We start from the raw sequence: 18,374 nt of genomic DNA, 5'->3' as shown, positions 1-18,374 counted from the left end.
GACTGGTGTGAGGTGGTATCTCATCGTGGTTTTCATTCCTGATGATGAGTGATGTTGAGCATTTTTTCATGTGTCTGTTAGCCATCTGGTCGTCTTCTTAGGAGAAGTGTCTATTCATGTCTTGCCCATTTCTTCACTGGATTATTTGTTTTTTTGGGTGTTGAGTTTGATAAGCTCTTTATAGATTTTGGATACCTACCCTTTATCTGATATGTCATTTGCAAATATTTTCTCCCCTTCTGTCGGTTGCCTTTTAGTTTTGCTGATCGTTTCCTTCGCTGTGCAGAAGCTTTTTATTTTGATGAGGTCCCAATAGTTCATTTTTGCTTTTATTTTGCTTGCCTCTGGAGCCGTGTTGAGTAAGAAGTTGCTGTGGCCGAGGTCAAAGAGGTTTTTGCCTGCTTTCTCCTCTAGGCTCTTGATGACTTCCTGTCTTACATTTAGGTCTTTCATACATTTTGAGTTTATTTTTGTGAATAGTTTAAGAAAGTGTATTTAATTTTTTAAGGAAATGACATACTGTTTTCCACATTAGCTGCCTTTTACATTTCTGTTAGTAATATACAGGAGTTCCAGTTACTCCATATCCTTGCCAACACTTACTGTGTGTGTGTGTGTGTGTGTGTGTGTGTGTGTGTGTGTGTGTGTTTCTGATAGCCATCCTAATGAGTGTGACATGGTATCTCATGGTTTTGATTTGCATTTCCCTGATGACTTATGATGTTGAACATCTTTTCATGCGTTGATTGGACATTCATTGTTCTGTGGAGAAATGTCTGTTCAAGTCCTCTACACATTTTTTAATTGGCTTGGTTTTTTGTTGAGTTGTAGGAGTTCTTTATATATTCTGAGTATCATTCCTAATTAGATAAATGATTTGCAGATATTTTCTTCCATTCCATGGGTTCCCTTTTCTCTCTGTTGATTATATCCTTTGTGCGAAAGTTTTTTTTTATTTTGATGATGTCTCATTTACCTGTTTTCCTCATGTTGCCTGTGCCTTTGGTGTCACATCCAAGAAATCATTACCAGACCCAGTGTCATGAACCTTTTTTTTCTGTTTTCTTCTAAGATTTGTAATTACAGTTTTAGCCCTAACGTTGAGGTCCTTGATCCATTTTCAGTTAATTTTTCTGTATGATGTAAGCTAAGGGTTCGTTCAACTTCATTCTTTTGCATGTGTATATCCAGTTTTCCCAGCCCCATTTATTGAAAAGGTTGTCCTTTCCCATTGAATAGAAACTTTGACACATGCCCTTGTCAAAAATCATTTGACCATGTATGTGAGAATTTATTTGCGGGCTCTCTTTTGTTTTCCGTTGGTATTTATAGTCCAACTTTATGCCAGTTTACACTGTACTGGTTTGATTACTGTAGCCGTGTAAGGATTTTAAAGTCAGGAAGCATGAGATGTCCAACTTTGTTTTCCTTTTAAGGATTGCTTTGGCATTTCACTATCTTTTGAGATTTCATATGAATTTGAGGGTGGATTTTGCTATTTCTGAAACACATGTGGATTTTGGTAGGGATTGCATTGAATCCATAGATTGCTTTGTGTAGTATTGACATCTTTAGAGCTCATAAGTCTTAAATATGAATGGACAGCTAAGAATAACCAAATATTGGAAGAAAGCTTGTAGCAGGAAAACAATAGCAAAAATGGTCAAAGCAACTCAGAAATAGTGCACAGAACAGATGAGAACCTGAAAATAACTATAATTAACATCAGAGATAAGAGAAGACAATCTGTTCTTATTTCATGGCTGTACTAAAGAAACAAGTCTTTTTTTTTTTTTTTTTAATTTTTTTTTCAATGTTTATTTATTTTTGGGACAGAGAGAGACAGAGCATGAACAGGGGAGGGGCAGAGAGAGAGGGAGACACAGAATCGGAAACAGGCTCCAGGCTCTGAGCCATCAGCCCAGAGCCTGACGCGGGGCTCGAACTCACGGGCCGCGAGATCGTGACCTGGCTGAAGTCGGACGCTTAACCGACTGCGCCACCCAGGCGCCCCGAAACAAAAGTCTTAATAGAGAACAAGAAAGAGCTCTTGGTATTAAAATAATTAAAATAGTAAGCAGAAAATGTAAATACATATGTGTATGTGTGTCTGTGTGCATATACATAAACAATTGTTGTAAGATAAAGTTAAGGAAATTTCTAGAAAGCAGAATAAAAATAAAGATGGAAAGTATTAGAAGAAAGATAAGAATTAGAGAATAAATCTAGGAGAGCTATAAAAATACCAAATGCTTTTAGGTACAGAAAAACAAAAACACCTAATCACAAGTTGCCCAAACAAATAGGAGTTTTATTTTCCCCTCCTGTAACAAGAAGTGTGGAGGTAAATTATTTTAAGATTGATTCCACAGCTCAGAGTTGTCAGATGCTGGGGTGGATCTCTACAGTCCTTTAGGCCTTTCTGTCATGAGTGCCACAGATCTGTATGCCATCATAGGACACTTCAAAGCAGGAAGCTGGGATCACAGACGCTCTCTTGTGTCCTATGCGCTTTCAAGGAGGAAATTTTCCCCTTCAAATCCCCTACACGTCTTGTCCTTTATATCTCATTGACCAGAATGGGGTCACATGTATCCCTACACCGGGACTATGTTTATATTTCTTGAAGTAAGAGGCTAAAAAGTGAAGTTTTTCCAGTGTTCACAGTTTGGCTTTAAGATAAGCTTGAGCATTGGCGACTAGAAGTTATGCTATAGTTATTTCGTTCCAAACATTTCAAGATAGGAAATAATGTTTTCTATGTTTGATATTTTTGATATTTCCACAGGAAGATAAAACTTTACCTATCCCCGCATCTCTTCCTTGTAGCAGAACAGGGTGAAATCAGTTCTGTCACCATCAAAATCTTATGTCCTTATACTAATTTATTTAAAAACTAGCTTTTAAGTTGTTCTAGATTTTTTCCTACTGACGTGAATAATAATTAAAATTATATTGATTCTCTTGATGATAACTTCAGTGAAATGACCTATAGTACTCTTAAGGAATTTCAAATTTGGCTTTTTAGTCTTTGGTTCCCTTTTTATTTATTATTATTATTTTAACATTTATTTATTTTTGAGAGACAGAGATAGAGCACAAGGGGGAGGGGCAGAGAGAGAGGGAGGGACAGAATCCAAAGCAGACTCCTCCAGGCTCTGAGCTGTCAGCACAGAGCCCGATGTGGGGCTCGAACCCATGAACCGTGAGATCATGACCTGAGCTGAAGTCCGATGCTTAACTGCCTGAGCCACCCAGGCGCCCCATAAATCTTCATCCAAAGGAGGAAAAGATAAGTTTGCCTTGAAGAGTCATTTCCCAGGAAATCTTTTTTTTACCCAATTTTTCTCCCTCCATACATCCAACAAGTTATTTGAATGCCTTCTGTGTGTAAGATAAAATGCCAGTTGCTTCTCTAGTAGTAGGTTCTTCTTTTTGGACCTGACATATTAGATTCCAGAAGAGAAGGAATAGTGTTTCTGGAATCACTGTGCTGGTGATACACACTGGTGTTACACACGGAGTCCTAGCTACCATAGAATTGACATGTATGCCAGAGTGCCCTGCAGACAGAGGCATGGTAACGGTAGTAGCTCCTGACATTTATTATTTGCTATCTACCAGGCACTGTTCCAAGCAGATAGTCGGTCATTTAATCCTCAACCTATCCTTTGAGTTACACTTCCTATTCTCATTTTCATTTTATAGATGAAAAAACTAAGGCACAGAGGAGTATAATAATAACATGGCTAATGCTACAAAATTAGTCAATAATGTAGCCAAAGTTTGAATCCACACATTCTGAATTCAGCATCTGCTCTTAACTGCTATATCATTATTATGATACTGACAGCCTTTTTGGTCTTTAATCTGTGTAGAACCCAGGATGATGCAGAGATATTTTATTAAAACAAGTGAAAAGAATACTAGCAGCAAGGTCCTTCTTGTGGAATACAGAGCAGTCCATTAGATACCATCTTGGGGCAATCTGTAAAATTTCATTGTATCTTGTGAAATGAAGTTTAACAATAAGTTTAATGGACTAATGATAAAAAAATGTTTATTTCACTGCTTTTTCCCATTTGTTTAAAGTAGATCCCTAGAGGGGCGCCTGGGTGGCGCAGTCGGTTAAGCGTCCGACTTCAGCCAGGTCACGATCTCGCGGTCCGTGAGTTCGAGCCCCGCGTCGGGCTCTGGGCTGATGGCTCAGAGCCTGGAGCCTGTTTCCGATTCTGTGTCTCCCTCTCTCTCTGCCCCTCCCCCGTTCATGCTCTGTCTCTCTCTGTCCGAAAAATAAATAAACGTTGAAAAAAAAAATTTTTTTTTAAAGTAGATCCTTAGATAATTTTCCTCCCATTTTTCCCCAAAATTTTATTTTTAAGTAATCTCTCCACCCATTGTGGGGCTTGAACCCACAACCCTGAGATGGAGTTGCACACCCCGCTGACCCAGCCAGCCAGACATCCCTCCCACTTTTACTTGAGAAATGATTCACATACTGTAAGATTCACTTTTTTAAAGTGTGCTATTCAGTGGGGTTTTTTAAGTATATGCACAAAGTTGTGCAGTCATCACCACTATCTTAATTCCAAAACATTTTCATCACCCTAAAGAGAAACCCTTTACTCATTAACAGTCATTCCCATAAGCCCTTGGCAACCACTGATCTGCTTTGTATTTCTATACATTTGCCTTTTGGGGCACTCTGTGTGAATGGAATCGTACATGATACGGCATTTTGTGACGGGCTGCTTTCACTTGGCGTAATGTTTTCAAAATTCATCCATGTTGTAGCATGTAGCGTTCATTCCTTTTTATTCCCTCATGTAGATATATCAAATTTTGTTTGCCAATTTATCAGTTGACGTTTGGGTTTCCACTTTTTGACAATCATGAATAAAGCTATTATGAACATTCATATGCAAGTTTCTGTGTAACATACGTTTTCACTTGTCTGGGTTCTATGCCTTGGGATGGAATTGCTGTGTCCTATGTATGGTAACTTTATGTTTTAACTTTTTGAGGAACTACCAGACTGTTTTCCAATGTTAGCTGCTCCATTTTAAATTCCCACCAGAAATGCATGAGGGTTTTCATTTCTCCACATCGTTACCAACACTTACTCTCTTGTTTTTTAAACAGTCATGCTTATAGTTTTGACCTAAAAATGGTAAAGCATCTTTTTGATGTGCTTATTAACTGTTTATCTTCTTGGGGAAAAATACCAATTCAAATCTTTTGCCCACATTTTAAACTGGGTTATTGTTCAGTTGTGAGAATTCTTTGCATATTCTAGATAGTAGATCCTTATGAGATATATATATATATATATATTTTTTTTTTTTTTTAAGTATTTTCTCCTATTCTGTGGGATTTATTTTTCATTCTTTTGGTAGTGTCTTTTGAATTTTTTTTTTTAACGTTTATTTATTTTTGAGACAGAGGGAGACAGAGCATGAACGGGGGAGGGTCAGAGAGAGGGAGACACAGAATCCGAAACAGGCTCCAGGCTCTGAGCTGTCAGCACAGAGCCCGACGCGGGGCTCGAACTCACAGGCTGTGAGATCATGACCTGAGCCGAAGTTGGCCGCTCAACTGACTGAGCCACCCAGGCGCCTCAGTAGTGTCTTTTGAAGTATAAAAGTTTTAATTTTGAGAAGTGCAGTTTATCTGTTTTTTTCTTTGGTTGGTGTGATTTAGCGTGTCATACCTAAGAAATTACTGCCTAATCTAGGTTCATGATGATTTACTCCTATGTTTTCTTCTAAGAACTTTGAATTTAAAAATTTTTTTTAATGTTTATTTTTGAGAGAGACAGAGCATGAGCGGAGTAGGGACAGAGAGAGAGAGGGAGACACAGAATCTGAAGCAGACTCAAGGCTGTGAGCCGTCAGCACAGAGCCCAACGCGGGACTTGAACCCACCAACCGCAATATCATGACCTGAGCCAAAGTCAGACACTGGTTAAGTGGTTAACTGAGCTACCCAGGCACCCCTCTGCTAAGAACTGTGTAGTTTAAGCTCTTAGTTTTAGGTGTATGATCCATTTTGAGTTACTTTTTTATTGTAATCTTAGGTAGTACTCCAACTTCATTCTTCTGCTTGTAGATATTCAGTGGTACCAGCACCATTGTCAAAAACCAGTTGGCTGTAAATGTAAGGCTTTATTTCTGGATTCTCAAGTCTTCTGTGGTGTTCTATGTATGTATCCTTATTCCAATGTCTTGATTACTGTACCTTTATAGTAATTTTTGAAATGAAGAAATGTGAAGCCTCCAACTTTGTTCAAGATTATTTTGGTTTTCTGAGTACATTACACTTCCATATGAATTTTAACATCAGCTTGCCCATTTCTATAAAAAAGCCATTGGTGGGGCGCCTGGGTGGCGCAGTCGGTTAAGCGTCCGACTTCAGCCAGGTCACGATCTCACGGTCCGGGAGTTCGAGCCCCGCGTCGGGCTCTGGGCTGATGGCTTGGAGCCTGGAGCCTGTTTCCGATTCTGTGTCTCCCTCTCTCTCTGCCCCTCCCCCGTTCATGCTCTGTCTCTCTCTGTCCCAAAAATAAATAAACGTTGAAAAAAAAAAATTTAAAAAAAAAAGCCATTGGGATTTTGATAAGGATTGTAGTGAATTTGTAGGTCAATTTAGGGAAAGTTGTCATCTTAATAATATTAAGTGTTTTTGTATTATTTAAAAATTTTTTTTTCAACGTTTATTTATTTTTGGGACAGAGAGAGACAGAGCATGAACGGGGGAGGGGCAGAGAGAGAGGGAGACACAGAATCGGAAACAGGCTCCAGGCTCCAAGCCATCAGCCCAGAGCCCGACGCGGGGCTCGAACTCACGGACCGCGAGATCGTGACCTGGCTGAAGTCGGACGCTTAACCGACTGCGCCACCCAGGTGCCCCTTGTATTATTTAATTCAAAAACATCCGACATGATCTGTGCCTTCAACTAGTTTACAGTTTAGTAGAGTCATATTAAGAACTCAGCTAAGTAATACAGGGATGACAGTAATAAACATAACAAGAATTGCTAGTACTACTTATTCCTGCTAGTAAGAATATTTATTGGGTTTTTGCTATGTGGTAGCCTCTGTAATAACTTCTTTTACTTGTATTATCTCATTTAATCCTCACAAAATTTTTTCATAATGAGAAAAACATAGTCCTATAAAGAAGAACATGATAATAGTCTAAAGGAGGTGAAGAGAAAGAATACTTCTTTGGGGTTTTATCAAGCAGAGCTTTGAATTGGACTTTGAAAAATAAGTAGGATTTTGATGCGAAAGAATAAGGTTTTGGGAAAGCTTCATCCTGAAGAAGTATCTGGTATCTGTAGTATCTGGAAGAATGAACCACAAGAATTTTGTTGATGATACTGGTGGTGGCTGAGGTGTGCATTTTTGTGGGAGGACTTGTCCATATTTGCTGAGTAAGGAAACAGAGGAAAAGTTGGAAGATATAAGAGAAATTGAGGATAACAGTGTACCAAGGCCTCTGTAGAGGCCCTAAACATTCAATACCATTACTAAATTGAGAACAGAAGAGAGATGGGGCGGGCCCCTGGGTGGCTCAGTCAGTTGAGCATCCCACTGTTGATTTTGGTGCAGGTCATGATACTGGGTTCGTGGGATCAAGCCCCACATTGGGCTCCATACTGAGCATGGAGTCTGGTTAAGATTTTGTCTCTCCATCTGCCCCTTTCCCCCACTCGTGTGTGCTCTCTCACTCTCTCTCTAAAATAAATTAAAAGAAAAGAGAGATAGGGAAAGGCATGGAGAATTGCTTAGACAAAGAAAGAAGAGGAAGCTTTTATTTGATGGCTTTGACCTCCAGAGTAAATTTGAAGGTAATGTAATGCTGTTTTCTGAGTGAATTAAAGATTGGGTGATGAAGGTAAGGAGGCAGAGAAGCATAGAAAAGGTTGGAGTGTAGGTATTGTGAAAAATGTAATATGATGTTAAAAATTTTCGGGTAGTACCCTAAAGGACTAATTTCCACGAATTGATAATGGGACTCATTGACCTCCTTCTATCTTCTTGACTTAATTAACTGACCTTAACTAATTGACCTACCTTACTATCTTCTCCAGCAGTGTATGGTAACCTGAGAGAAAGAATGGAATAATTGAGTGGTTAGAATTTACTCCAGATTTGTATTTGACAAACAAGTTGGTAAAAGAATAAGAATTAGAGAATCAGAGATGTTACTAGTGGTATTGTTGAAATGGTGAGCCACAAAGTAGGGGCAATAAGACAGTCAAGGCCCAAATCTAAGAAACTTCAAGGGATTAATGTTGATATCATAAGCAGATTAATGTAGTAAGATGGAAACTTGAGAAGGTGTGTTCAGGGACAGGGGAAGCTCCACATTGAGGTCTTGTCATCATTTGGAACTCCTGGATCTTGAAGGTAGAATGAAAATCAATACCTTTAGAAATAAGTTTAGAGAACTTTATGGCAGGAATGTTAAAAGAGTAATCCACACTGAATGCATCAAGGATGGTGGGATGAAATGAGTCAATCCAGGGACAAAAGGCAGGCAAGAGCCTTGATTGCAGCTGTGAGGATGGAGAGAGGTGGAATAACTTAATAAAAGGAAAGAGCTATTGATAAGTGCAGTGAAATAATAGCTTGTAATCCACAATGGAGGGAGCAGTATATTTTCAAAAATTAAGACTAACATTTTGATAAAGAAATAACATTCTGAAAATTTATTGTTTCAGTGCATTCCATTTCCCTAAGGCTTACTTTGTGTACTTGCCCAGATGATAGTAAATAAGATTTGATATATGCAAGGGGGAATTTTTATCTCCCAGACTTGCATGTATGTGATCTTCCTAGGGTAGGAATTGCGTCAGTCTTTATTTTTTTAGTTTGAGTCCCAAACAGTGCCAGACACATGTATGCTCAGTATATACTAATTGACGGATTAAAGGCTGGATAAATGGATCATATTGAAAGAGATGCCCGTAAGTAATTAGCTCTTGGAACTGAAAGCTAACACAAAACACAGTTCATATAATTTTGAAGTGATTTGATTATAATGCCTCAAAATGTTATGAAGCATTTCCAGAATCAGGGTAGGGTAGCTACTAGGTTATAAAGGAGAGGGCTTTTTAAAAATTTTTTTAAAATATTTATTTACTTTTGAAAGAGAGAGACAGAGCGAGAACGGGGAAGGGACAGAGAGAGAGGGAGACACAGAATCTGAAGCAGGCTCCAGGCTCTGAGCTGTCAGCACAAAGCCTGATGCGGGGCTCAAGCCCACGAACCATGAAATCATGACCCGAGCCAAAGTTGGACACTTAACCGATGGAGCTGCCCAGGCACCCCAGGAGAGGGCTTTTAGGTGCAGTTTATGCCCTTTACCCCAATGGCTCAATTTACTATTTTTCCTTTTTTTTCATCTTCAAAATTATATTTTAACAACCAGCATAGCAAGTGCAGTCAGTGGTCTTTACTGAAATGAAATTTCTTCTTCATTCTCCTCTATCTTTGATCATTCTCCTTTGCTTATAGAATGAAGTTCAGGCTTCATAGTATGGTATAGACACCCTCTACAAGCTGGTGCCTTACCCACTTTTCCAGTTGCATTACTTGTTTCCCTGTATTGCTATTCTTCATTTAATTCCGCAAACATATATTGATCCCTTGTTGTGTCCCAGATACTGAATTGCATGCAGCTATACTAGTCTGTAGTTTTCCCTCTATGCCTTAAAGTTTCCTACCTCTCTATTTGTTGCAGAATTTCTCCTGTACACAGCTCTCTCTTCTCCCCCACTTAACTCCGTCTATCTAAATGCTAACATAATCCTACCTCATTCTCACCTTATATCAAGAATGTCTTTTATTTCTCATGTATAACACTTAAGCATACTAAAATACATCCACCTGCTTCTCTGCAGCCCAATAATAAACTCCTTGAGTGATGAGAAGTTTTAAAATCTTTGATTCTCCCTTGTAGCCTTTTATAAATGTTTGTGGTATTACATCTATGTATGATAGTAGAGAGAAATGGTGGACCATAGTGTGGGGGAGGGTGATTTCCATTGCCCTAAAGAACCATGGACATATATATTCCAATTTATTCCATCCCTTTACTCTCAATATCACTCTGTTTTCAAAATTCTTGTTATTTTTAGAATATGATATCTTATGTGGTCATTTGACTTTATAGCTTTAATCAAATGAAACTTCTAGAAGTTTCCACCCTAGTGGATAATGGCACCAGAATTTCTTGACTGCAGGGCATAAACCACCTTTTCAAATAAAATTTTATTCTTTAAGCAGTATTTGATGGGATCGTCAGAGATCCATAGTGAAGAGAATGAAGTATTTTAACTAATACCTGTTTCAGAAAGAAGGTGGCAGTTATGTAACTTCTAAGCCCTATTGAGAAGATTTTGGTGGTAATGGCGAGATCTGACCCTGTACCTGAGTCTTATTTTTTGGCAAATCTCTTTTAACCCCGCATCTCCTTTTCAACTTCTCTTTCTGTTCTTTGGAGGGCAGAAAGGTATGAAACTTTATATGCCTACAATTTCCTCAAAAAAAATTTTTTTTAATAGAGAGGGTACTTATCCTTGATTTAGTATAGTATAGTATTTTATCTTATGTTGGATATGCAGTTTGGAAGTTAAATTGCAATATGACCAGGGGTGCCTGGGTGGCTCAGTAGGTTAAGCATCCGACTTCAGCTCAGGTCATGATTTCACGGTTCGTGGGTTCAAGCCTTGCATTGGGCTCTGAGCTGACAGCTCAGAACCTGGAGCCTGCTTCAGATTCTGTGTCTCCCTCTCTCTCTGCCCCTCCCTTGCTTGCACTCTGTCTCTAAAATAAGTAAACATTAAAAAAGATTTTTGTTTTTAAATTGCAGTATGACCAGAACATTGTAAATACATTTTAAAATTAACATTCATGGGTTATTCTAGACATTTATATGTTTGTTGATTTCTCAGTGCAATGTACTGTCTCATCACATACACAAAAAAATGATCAATTTAAAAGTAGAAGTATTAATTTACAGTACTTTCAGCACTTATTTTGTAACTTGTACTTAAAACACTATTAGCTAGATTATAAAGAGATTACAATCAAAGATTTAAATTTCATATTTCCTTTTGTTACTGTCAGGAAAAAGTCCAGATTCAGTGTATGTTTACTTTATTTTATAGGCCTATGAAGAATACACCAGCAAGCTAGATGCCCTCCAACAGAGAGAACAACAGTTATTGGAATCCCTGGGGAATGGAACTGATTTTTCTGTTTCTAGCTCTGCATCAACGGACACCGTTACATCTTCCTCCTCTTCTAGCCTTTCAGTGCTACCTTCATCTCTTTCAGTTTTTCAAAACCCCACAGATGTATCACGGAGCAATCCCAAGTCACCACAGAAACCTATCGTTAGAGTCTTCCTGCCTAATAAACAGAGGACAGTGGTGAGTCAACTTTTAATATCATCATTGCTTTTTCTTTGTGTTTTTCAGAAAGAGTAGTTGTTGAAAATGAAATACGTTATCACTCCATATTCTGTGGTCATGCAAATGGAAGCATCCATTTCAAAAAGGAGTGGAAAAGACATATTAATTGGTGCCAATGTCTGTGTCCCTTAACTGGAACAAATTGTATTGTGTTTAGTGTCCGATTTGACATTTTAACCTATCTGCCAAACTTGAACCAGACTCAAGCCTAAGTACTAGTTCAGAATCAAAAAGAATTTCCAGACTTGAGCTTGTTTGTTGTCTAACATATGTCAGGTAAGCTTTGTTCTTTGCCCTTGAGAAATCCCTATTTGGACTTATCAAATGTTGGATTTTTAGTGTGCTTGATATTTTTCCTCTGTCTATGTAACTTTTGTTGATCATTAGCATTACCATTGGAACAAGTATTCTGTAAGTAACATTTAAAGAATGGAAATCTGCACAATTTTATGGATGGTCTATAATCCTTGAGTACAAGTACTGTCATTGCCTTAAATAATGCATCTATATGCATTGCGACTTTTTAAAAATGCATGTGGTTACTTTTGAGGTTAATAAAAAACCTTTTCATTTCCAAATACAACTGAAGTCAAAGTAGTTTTTTTTCCCTCACACAGCATTAGTAGTAATGCTAGATTTTCATAGAAAAAGTTTGATGACTAGGCTGTTGCTTGGAGGCTATAGCCTGGAGGCTATGGTGGCCTCCAGTGAGGTTAATTTGTCACCTTGTGCAACAAAGAGATGTGAGTGTCAGTGTGTGGGGATGCAAGACTAGGCCTTCAGCCAGTGTCACAAAGGTAGTTGGAACTCAGGTCCTTGCATAAAGCTGAGTCTTTGAGGAGCTTTATCTTCAGCAAAAGGGTGAACTAGAAGAAAATCTACTTACTCAGCATACATAAATAACAATGAAACTTGTCTGTCTTCACCAGTGGTCCAGATAAAGTTTAAAGCTTCCCTTGTGAATTCCTAATTATGGGCCTATTCTCATCATGGTGTGGGATTCATATTTGTACTTATGGGTCCTGTCCAGGAACTTTCAACGCAACAAATGGTCCTAGAGAGATAATAGCGCTCAGGCACTGGGTAGAAGCAAATGCAAACCCTCTTTGGCCGATCTAGGTCTCATGAAATTCATATAGATAATGCCCACTGACAAGTTCAAAATCCCATGTCATAAAATACACAAGGAAAGAGCCTATCAGCACATTAGAAGACTTAAAAACAGCACGATTCCTAAGAAGGAACCAAATAGGACTTCTAGGTGGTCTTAATATTTTAAACTCAGTGGATGACAGTTCCCATCTATGAAGTATTCTTGCTAAAGATGATTTTATTGAATGTTAAGCTTCCACACCTTCCATTTTACAAGAAACACAAGGAATAGAAGAAAAAGTTAAGTGCCATGAGGAAGTGATAAATTCAGAATGTGGACATTGTATAAGACAAATGGCCTGGATTCAATGTCACAGAAGATAAAAAAGATTAGGGATTATTCTACAACTAAACAAAACTAAAGAGATGTAAACAATTGCAGTGTGTGATCCTAGTTTGGGACTAGGATGGGGAAGAGCTATCAAAGGCATTCTTGCGATGGGAAATGGTGAATGTTGATTAAATATGTTATTATGGAGTTATTAATTTTCCTATGTGTGATAATAGGAATGTAGTTACGTAGGAGAATGTCTTTATTCTTAGGAAATACATTTTTTAATATTTAGGGGTAAATCGTCATGACACCTACAACTTTGTCCACCTTCTTTTTTTAAATAAAACTTAGGCACAGTAAAGTAAACAAATCTCAGGTGTACAGCTGAGTATGTATATGTAACTTTGTGCATATGTAACTGCCATGCAGATGAAGATACAGGCCATTTCTAATGCTTGGAAAGAGGTTCTCCCAAGCCCCCTGCAATTCGGTCATCATTTTCCAGAGTAACCACTATTCTGACTTCTATCTCAATCAATCAATTTAGAACATAGTTTCAAATGATAAGATCGAAAACAAATGTCAGAGAAAATAAATATTAAATGTTAGAATCTATGTAGAGAGAATTTGGATGTTAATTGTATCATTCTCATTTTCCATGTTTGAAAATTTTCATTATAGAGTTGGAAAAATGCAAAAACATATACCAAAGGAAAAATAGAAAGTTCAAAAGAAACAGTTGTCACTAAGGAAAAAAAGAAATAATGAACATTTGATTTGATGAAGTAGCAAGGCAACTTGAACTATAATTTCAGTATCTCTAGTAGTTACAGCGTATTACAGAACAGCTGTCAAATGCTAAATAAAAATTAGAATATTTGTTTTAAGAAACTAAATGGGGGCGCCTGGGTGGCGCAGTCGGTTAAGCGTCCGACTTCAGCCAGGTCACGATCTCGCGGTCCGTGAGTTCGAGCCCCGCGTCGGGCTCTGGGCTGATGGCTCAGAGCCTGGAGCCTGTTTCCTATTCTGTGTCTCCCTCTCTCTCTGCCCCTCCCCCGTTCATGCTCTGTCTCTCTCTGTCCCAAAAAATAAATAAAAACGTTGAAAAAAAAAAAATTAAAAAAAAAAAAAAACTAAATGGATGAGATTAAAAGTAGATTAAATCCAACTGAAGGGAGGGAAAATTAGTAAACTGTGGAAAGCAAGGAAAGAGAGTCAAAGAAAATATAAAAGAGGGGATAAGAGGTATGAAAGATGAAATGAACAGTTTCATTATATGCCTGAGAGGAGTTCCAGAAAGTGAAAGTAGAAATAAAGGAGTAGAGCAGAATTCAAAGAAATGATGGCTAATGTTTGTGGAACACATGAATCTAAAGATTTGGGGAAAACAGGCCCTGAATTGTATAAGTAAATTTTGGTCCATAATTATTAAACATAACAAAATGAAAGAATACTATTTTAAAACGATTCAGGGAAAGAATTATCTATAATAAAAAACTACAATTGGATTATTAAAAAATATTGATTGTAGCAGCTGGAGAAGCCAGAAGACAATAGAATATTGTACCAAGAATGCTGAGAGGTGCCTGTTAAGTTGCTTAGCTGAAGTATGAGTTGAAGGTACATTCACTAATAAAGGCCTTTCCAGATGGGGAATTTACCTTTCCCATGCTCTGCTTAAGGGAACTACTCAAAAATTACTTTAGAAAGTTGAATACAGATGAAGGAATGAAAAGTAAAAATTAAACCTAAAACTATCAAATTTATAGAAGAAAACATAGGAGAAAATCTTAGTGACCTCGAATTTGTGGCAATGATTGCATAAATATGACACCAAAAGAAAAATCCATAATGAACATATTCATAAACTGGACTTCATCAAAATTAAAAACCTATTGCTCTTTGAAACACAGTGTTAAGAGAGTAAAAAGACAAACCACACAGACTAATCTTTGCAGAACATCTATTTGATCAAAGACATGTATCCACAGCATTAGAAAGAGCTCTTTGAACTCAATAGTAAGAAAGCAGACAACTCAAAAAATAGACAAAAGATTTGAGCAGATGCTTCACAAAAGAAGATATGTAGACAGTAAATAAACACATGCAAAGATACTCAACATCATTGGTCATTGGGGGAATGCAAACTAAAGGCACAAGATGTCACTACACGCCTACTAGAATGGCTGGAATGAAAGAGTGGTCATACCGACTATTGGCAGCTATTATGTGGAATAACAAATTTTTATACACTGCTGGTGGCAATGTATAATGGTACAGTCACCTTGGAAAACAATTTGGCAGTTTTATTTAATTCAGTTCCTTTAAAATCCCAACAGTGTTTTTTGCAGACATAAGAAAAATCCATCCTGAAATTCATGTGGAGGCTCAATGAATCCTGAATAACCAAGCATTCTTGAGAAAGAGCAAAGTTGGAGGTCTCACACTTCCTGATCTTTAAACTTTTTACATGCCTACTGAGTGGCATAGACATCAGACATATAGATCAAGGAAATAAAGAGTCCAGAAATAAATGATCATGTATGTGGTCAAAGGATCTTTGACAAGGGTGCCACGGCCCCCTCTGGGGGGGAGGCGGGGAGGAAAAACCCTTCCACAATGGTACTGGGAAAACTGGATATGCACGTGCAAAACAATGAGGTTGGATCCTTACCTTACACTATATGCAGAGTATCTCCAAATAGATCAAAGGCATAAACATAAGAGCTGCAACTATAAAACCCCATAGAAGAAAACATACAGGAAAAGCTTCACAATACTGGACTTGGCAGTAGTTTTTTAGGTAAGACACCAAAAGTACAGGCAACATGTAAAAATAGAGAAATAGGACTATATCAAAATTAAAAACTATATGAATCAGAAGCTTTGATGCAGCCACTCTGGAAAATAGTATGGAGGTTTCTCCAAAAGTTGAAAATAGAACTACCCTATGACCCAGCAATTGTACTACTACATTTTTAGCTGAAGAATACAAAAATGCTGATTTGAAGGGGCCAATGTTTATAGCAGTAATATCAACAATAGCCAAATTATGGAAAGAGCCCAAATGTCTGTCAACTGATGAATGGATAAAGAAGATGTATTTATATACAATTCAATATTACTTGGCATTCAGAAAGAATGAAGTCTTGCCATTTTGCAACAATGTGGATGGAACTAGATTATTAGGCTATATGAAATGAGTCAATCAGAGAAGGACAAATATTATTTTACTCGTGTGGAATTTAAGAAACAAAACAGGTGAACATAGGGGAAGGGAAGGAAAAATAACAGAGAAGGAGGCAAACCATAAGAGACTCTTAACTATAGAGAACAAACTGAAGGTTGAGGGGAGGTCGGTGAGGGGGGTGGGCTAGATAGGTGATGGGCATTAAGGAGGGCACTTATTGGGATGAGCACTGGGTGTTACATGTAAGTGATAAATCACTAAATTCTACTCCTGAAACAAATACTACACTGTTAACTAACATGAATTTAAATTAAAAAAAAACCTACAAAACTATGTGAATCAGAACACAGTCATCTAAGTGAAAAGACAACTTATGGAATAAGACAACTTCTTTTCATATTTACAAATCATATATATGATAAGGGGTTAATATTCAGAACGTATTTTTAAAAACTCCTACAACTCAACAACAAAAAACCTATAAGCAACCCGATTAAGAAAAGGGGAAAGGACTTAAATAGACATTTCTCCAAAGAAGATATACAAATAGCCAACAAACACGGGAAGAGATGCTCAACAGTAATCATTAGGAATATACAAATCAAAGCTACAAGGAGCTACCACCTCACACCCATTAGAATGGCTGTTATCAAAAAAAGAAAGGAAGAAAGAAAGCAAAAAAGAAAGGGAAAGAAAGAATGAACAACATGTTTTATTCAACGTAGTAGTAGAAGTCATAGACACAGCAGACACACACACACACACACACACACACACACACACACACACACACAGAGGAATATTACAAAACCATAAAAATGGATAAGCTGAGGTGCCTGGGTGACTCAGTCGGTTAAGCATCTGATTTCAGCTCGTGTCATAAGCTTGCAGTCCCTGAGTTCAAGCGCTGCATCAGGCTCTGTGCTGACAGCTCAGAGCCTGGAGCCAGCTTCAGATTCTGTGTTTCCCTCTCTCTCTGCCCCTTTACCGCTCGCAGTCTGTTTTTCTCTCTCTCAAAAATAAATAAACATTGAAAAAAAAAAAGGATGAGCTCTTGCCAAAGAGGGTATTATGCTAAGTGAAATAAATCAGACCGAGAAAGACATATACCATATGATTTTACTTGCATGTGGAATCTACAAAATAAAACAGGAATAAACACAAAGCATAATCAGACCGGTAACTACAAAGAACACACTGATGGCTGCCAGAGGGCCAGAGAATAGAGGGATAGGCAAAATGGGTGAAGGGAAGTGGGGGGAGATACTTCCAGTTGATGGAATTAGTAAGTCATGGGGGTGAAAGACATAGGGAATATTACTATTCTGATGTTGTATGGTGAGAGATAGTAAGCTATACTTGTGAGCACAGCATAATGTATAGAGAAGTTGAATCACTATGTTGTACACTTGAGACTGAGGTAATGTGTGTCAGCTATATTCAAATTAAAAAAATGTTTTTAATTGATTTTGCTTTAATGTTGACTTGTTTCTCAGTGGTGGGTATATAGGAATCTGTTATACTTTCTGTTTCTGTATGTACAAAATATTTCGTAATCTTAATAAAAAACGAAATCAGTTTTGCTTTCAGTTGGTGAATAATAGATACTTGAGTCATGATTTTCCTTTAATATTAAGTTAGCTCTATAAATGATGTTGTATCTAACATAGTAATCCATATGACATTTTAAAGGTATTATAAAGGTAAGCTGTTGAGCTTTATGAAATGATGTGAAAAAATATATAATTTATTCCTTTTACCTCATACTATATATTTCTGATACTATAGGTACCTGCAAGATGTGGAGTTACAGTCCGGGACAGTCTAAAGAAAGCTCTGATGATGAGAGGTCTAATCCCTGAGTGCTGTGCTGTTTACAGAATTCAGGATGGGTATGGTTTGTATGTGATGTGAAATTTTGTTTAAAAAGGCAAAAAAACCTCAGACATTGAACTTTGGGGTGTTCTGTAGCATCTTTACCCAAACCTAGGGTGTTAAAATTTAAGTTTAGGAAAAAAAAAAAAAGCCTAGAGAAAATTTGCCAGGCTTTTGAGGAGTTAACATTAGACAGTTTTGTGTGATTATAGTATTTTGTTATTCTGATCAAATGACTTTATTTGGAGTTGGAGATTCTTAAAATTTTTGAACCATTTAGAGTGTGACTTACTTGAATAACGGACTCTACCCCACGCCCATTTTTAATATAAATTCATAGTTTCACAAAAGGCTTATCAGAATTAACATTTTACATTAAACTGTTTTTCTTTCAAAAA

At 37.5% G+C, this 18,374-nt stretch overlaps 1 protein-coding gene across 4 annotated transcripts in view; it reads left to right on the top strand.

The window, feature by feature from the left end:
• BRAF (B-Raf proto-oncogene, serine/threonine kinase) overlaps nt 1-18,374 on the top strand; it is a 167,270-nt gene that overhangs the window by 80,810 nt on the left and 68,086 nt on the right. For all 4 annotated transcript variants that reach the window (XM_047835502.1, XM_047835481.1, XM_047835511.1 and 1 more), the window contains exons 3-4: nt 11,180-11,443; nt 17,890-17,993. In XM_047835502.1, coding sequence (XP_047691458.1) covers nt 11,180-11,443; nt 17,890-17,993 — 368 coding nt within the window. The remainder of the gene's footprint in view (nt 1-11,179; nt 11,444-17,889; nt 17,994-18,374) is intronic.

This window comes from Prionailurus viverrinus, chromosome A2 (genome assembly GCF_022837055.1).
Source record: "Prionailurus viverrinus isolate Anna chromosome A2, UM_Priviv_1.0, whole genome shotgun sequence".
NCBI classification, from domain to species: domain Eukaryota; kingdom Metazoa; phylum Chordata; class Mammalia; order Carnivora; family Felidae; genus Prionailurus; species Prionailurus viverrinus.
This window is presented reverse-complemented; position numbering and strand designations above follow the sequence as displayed.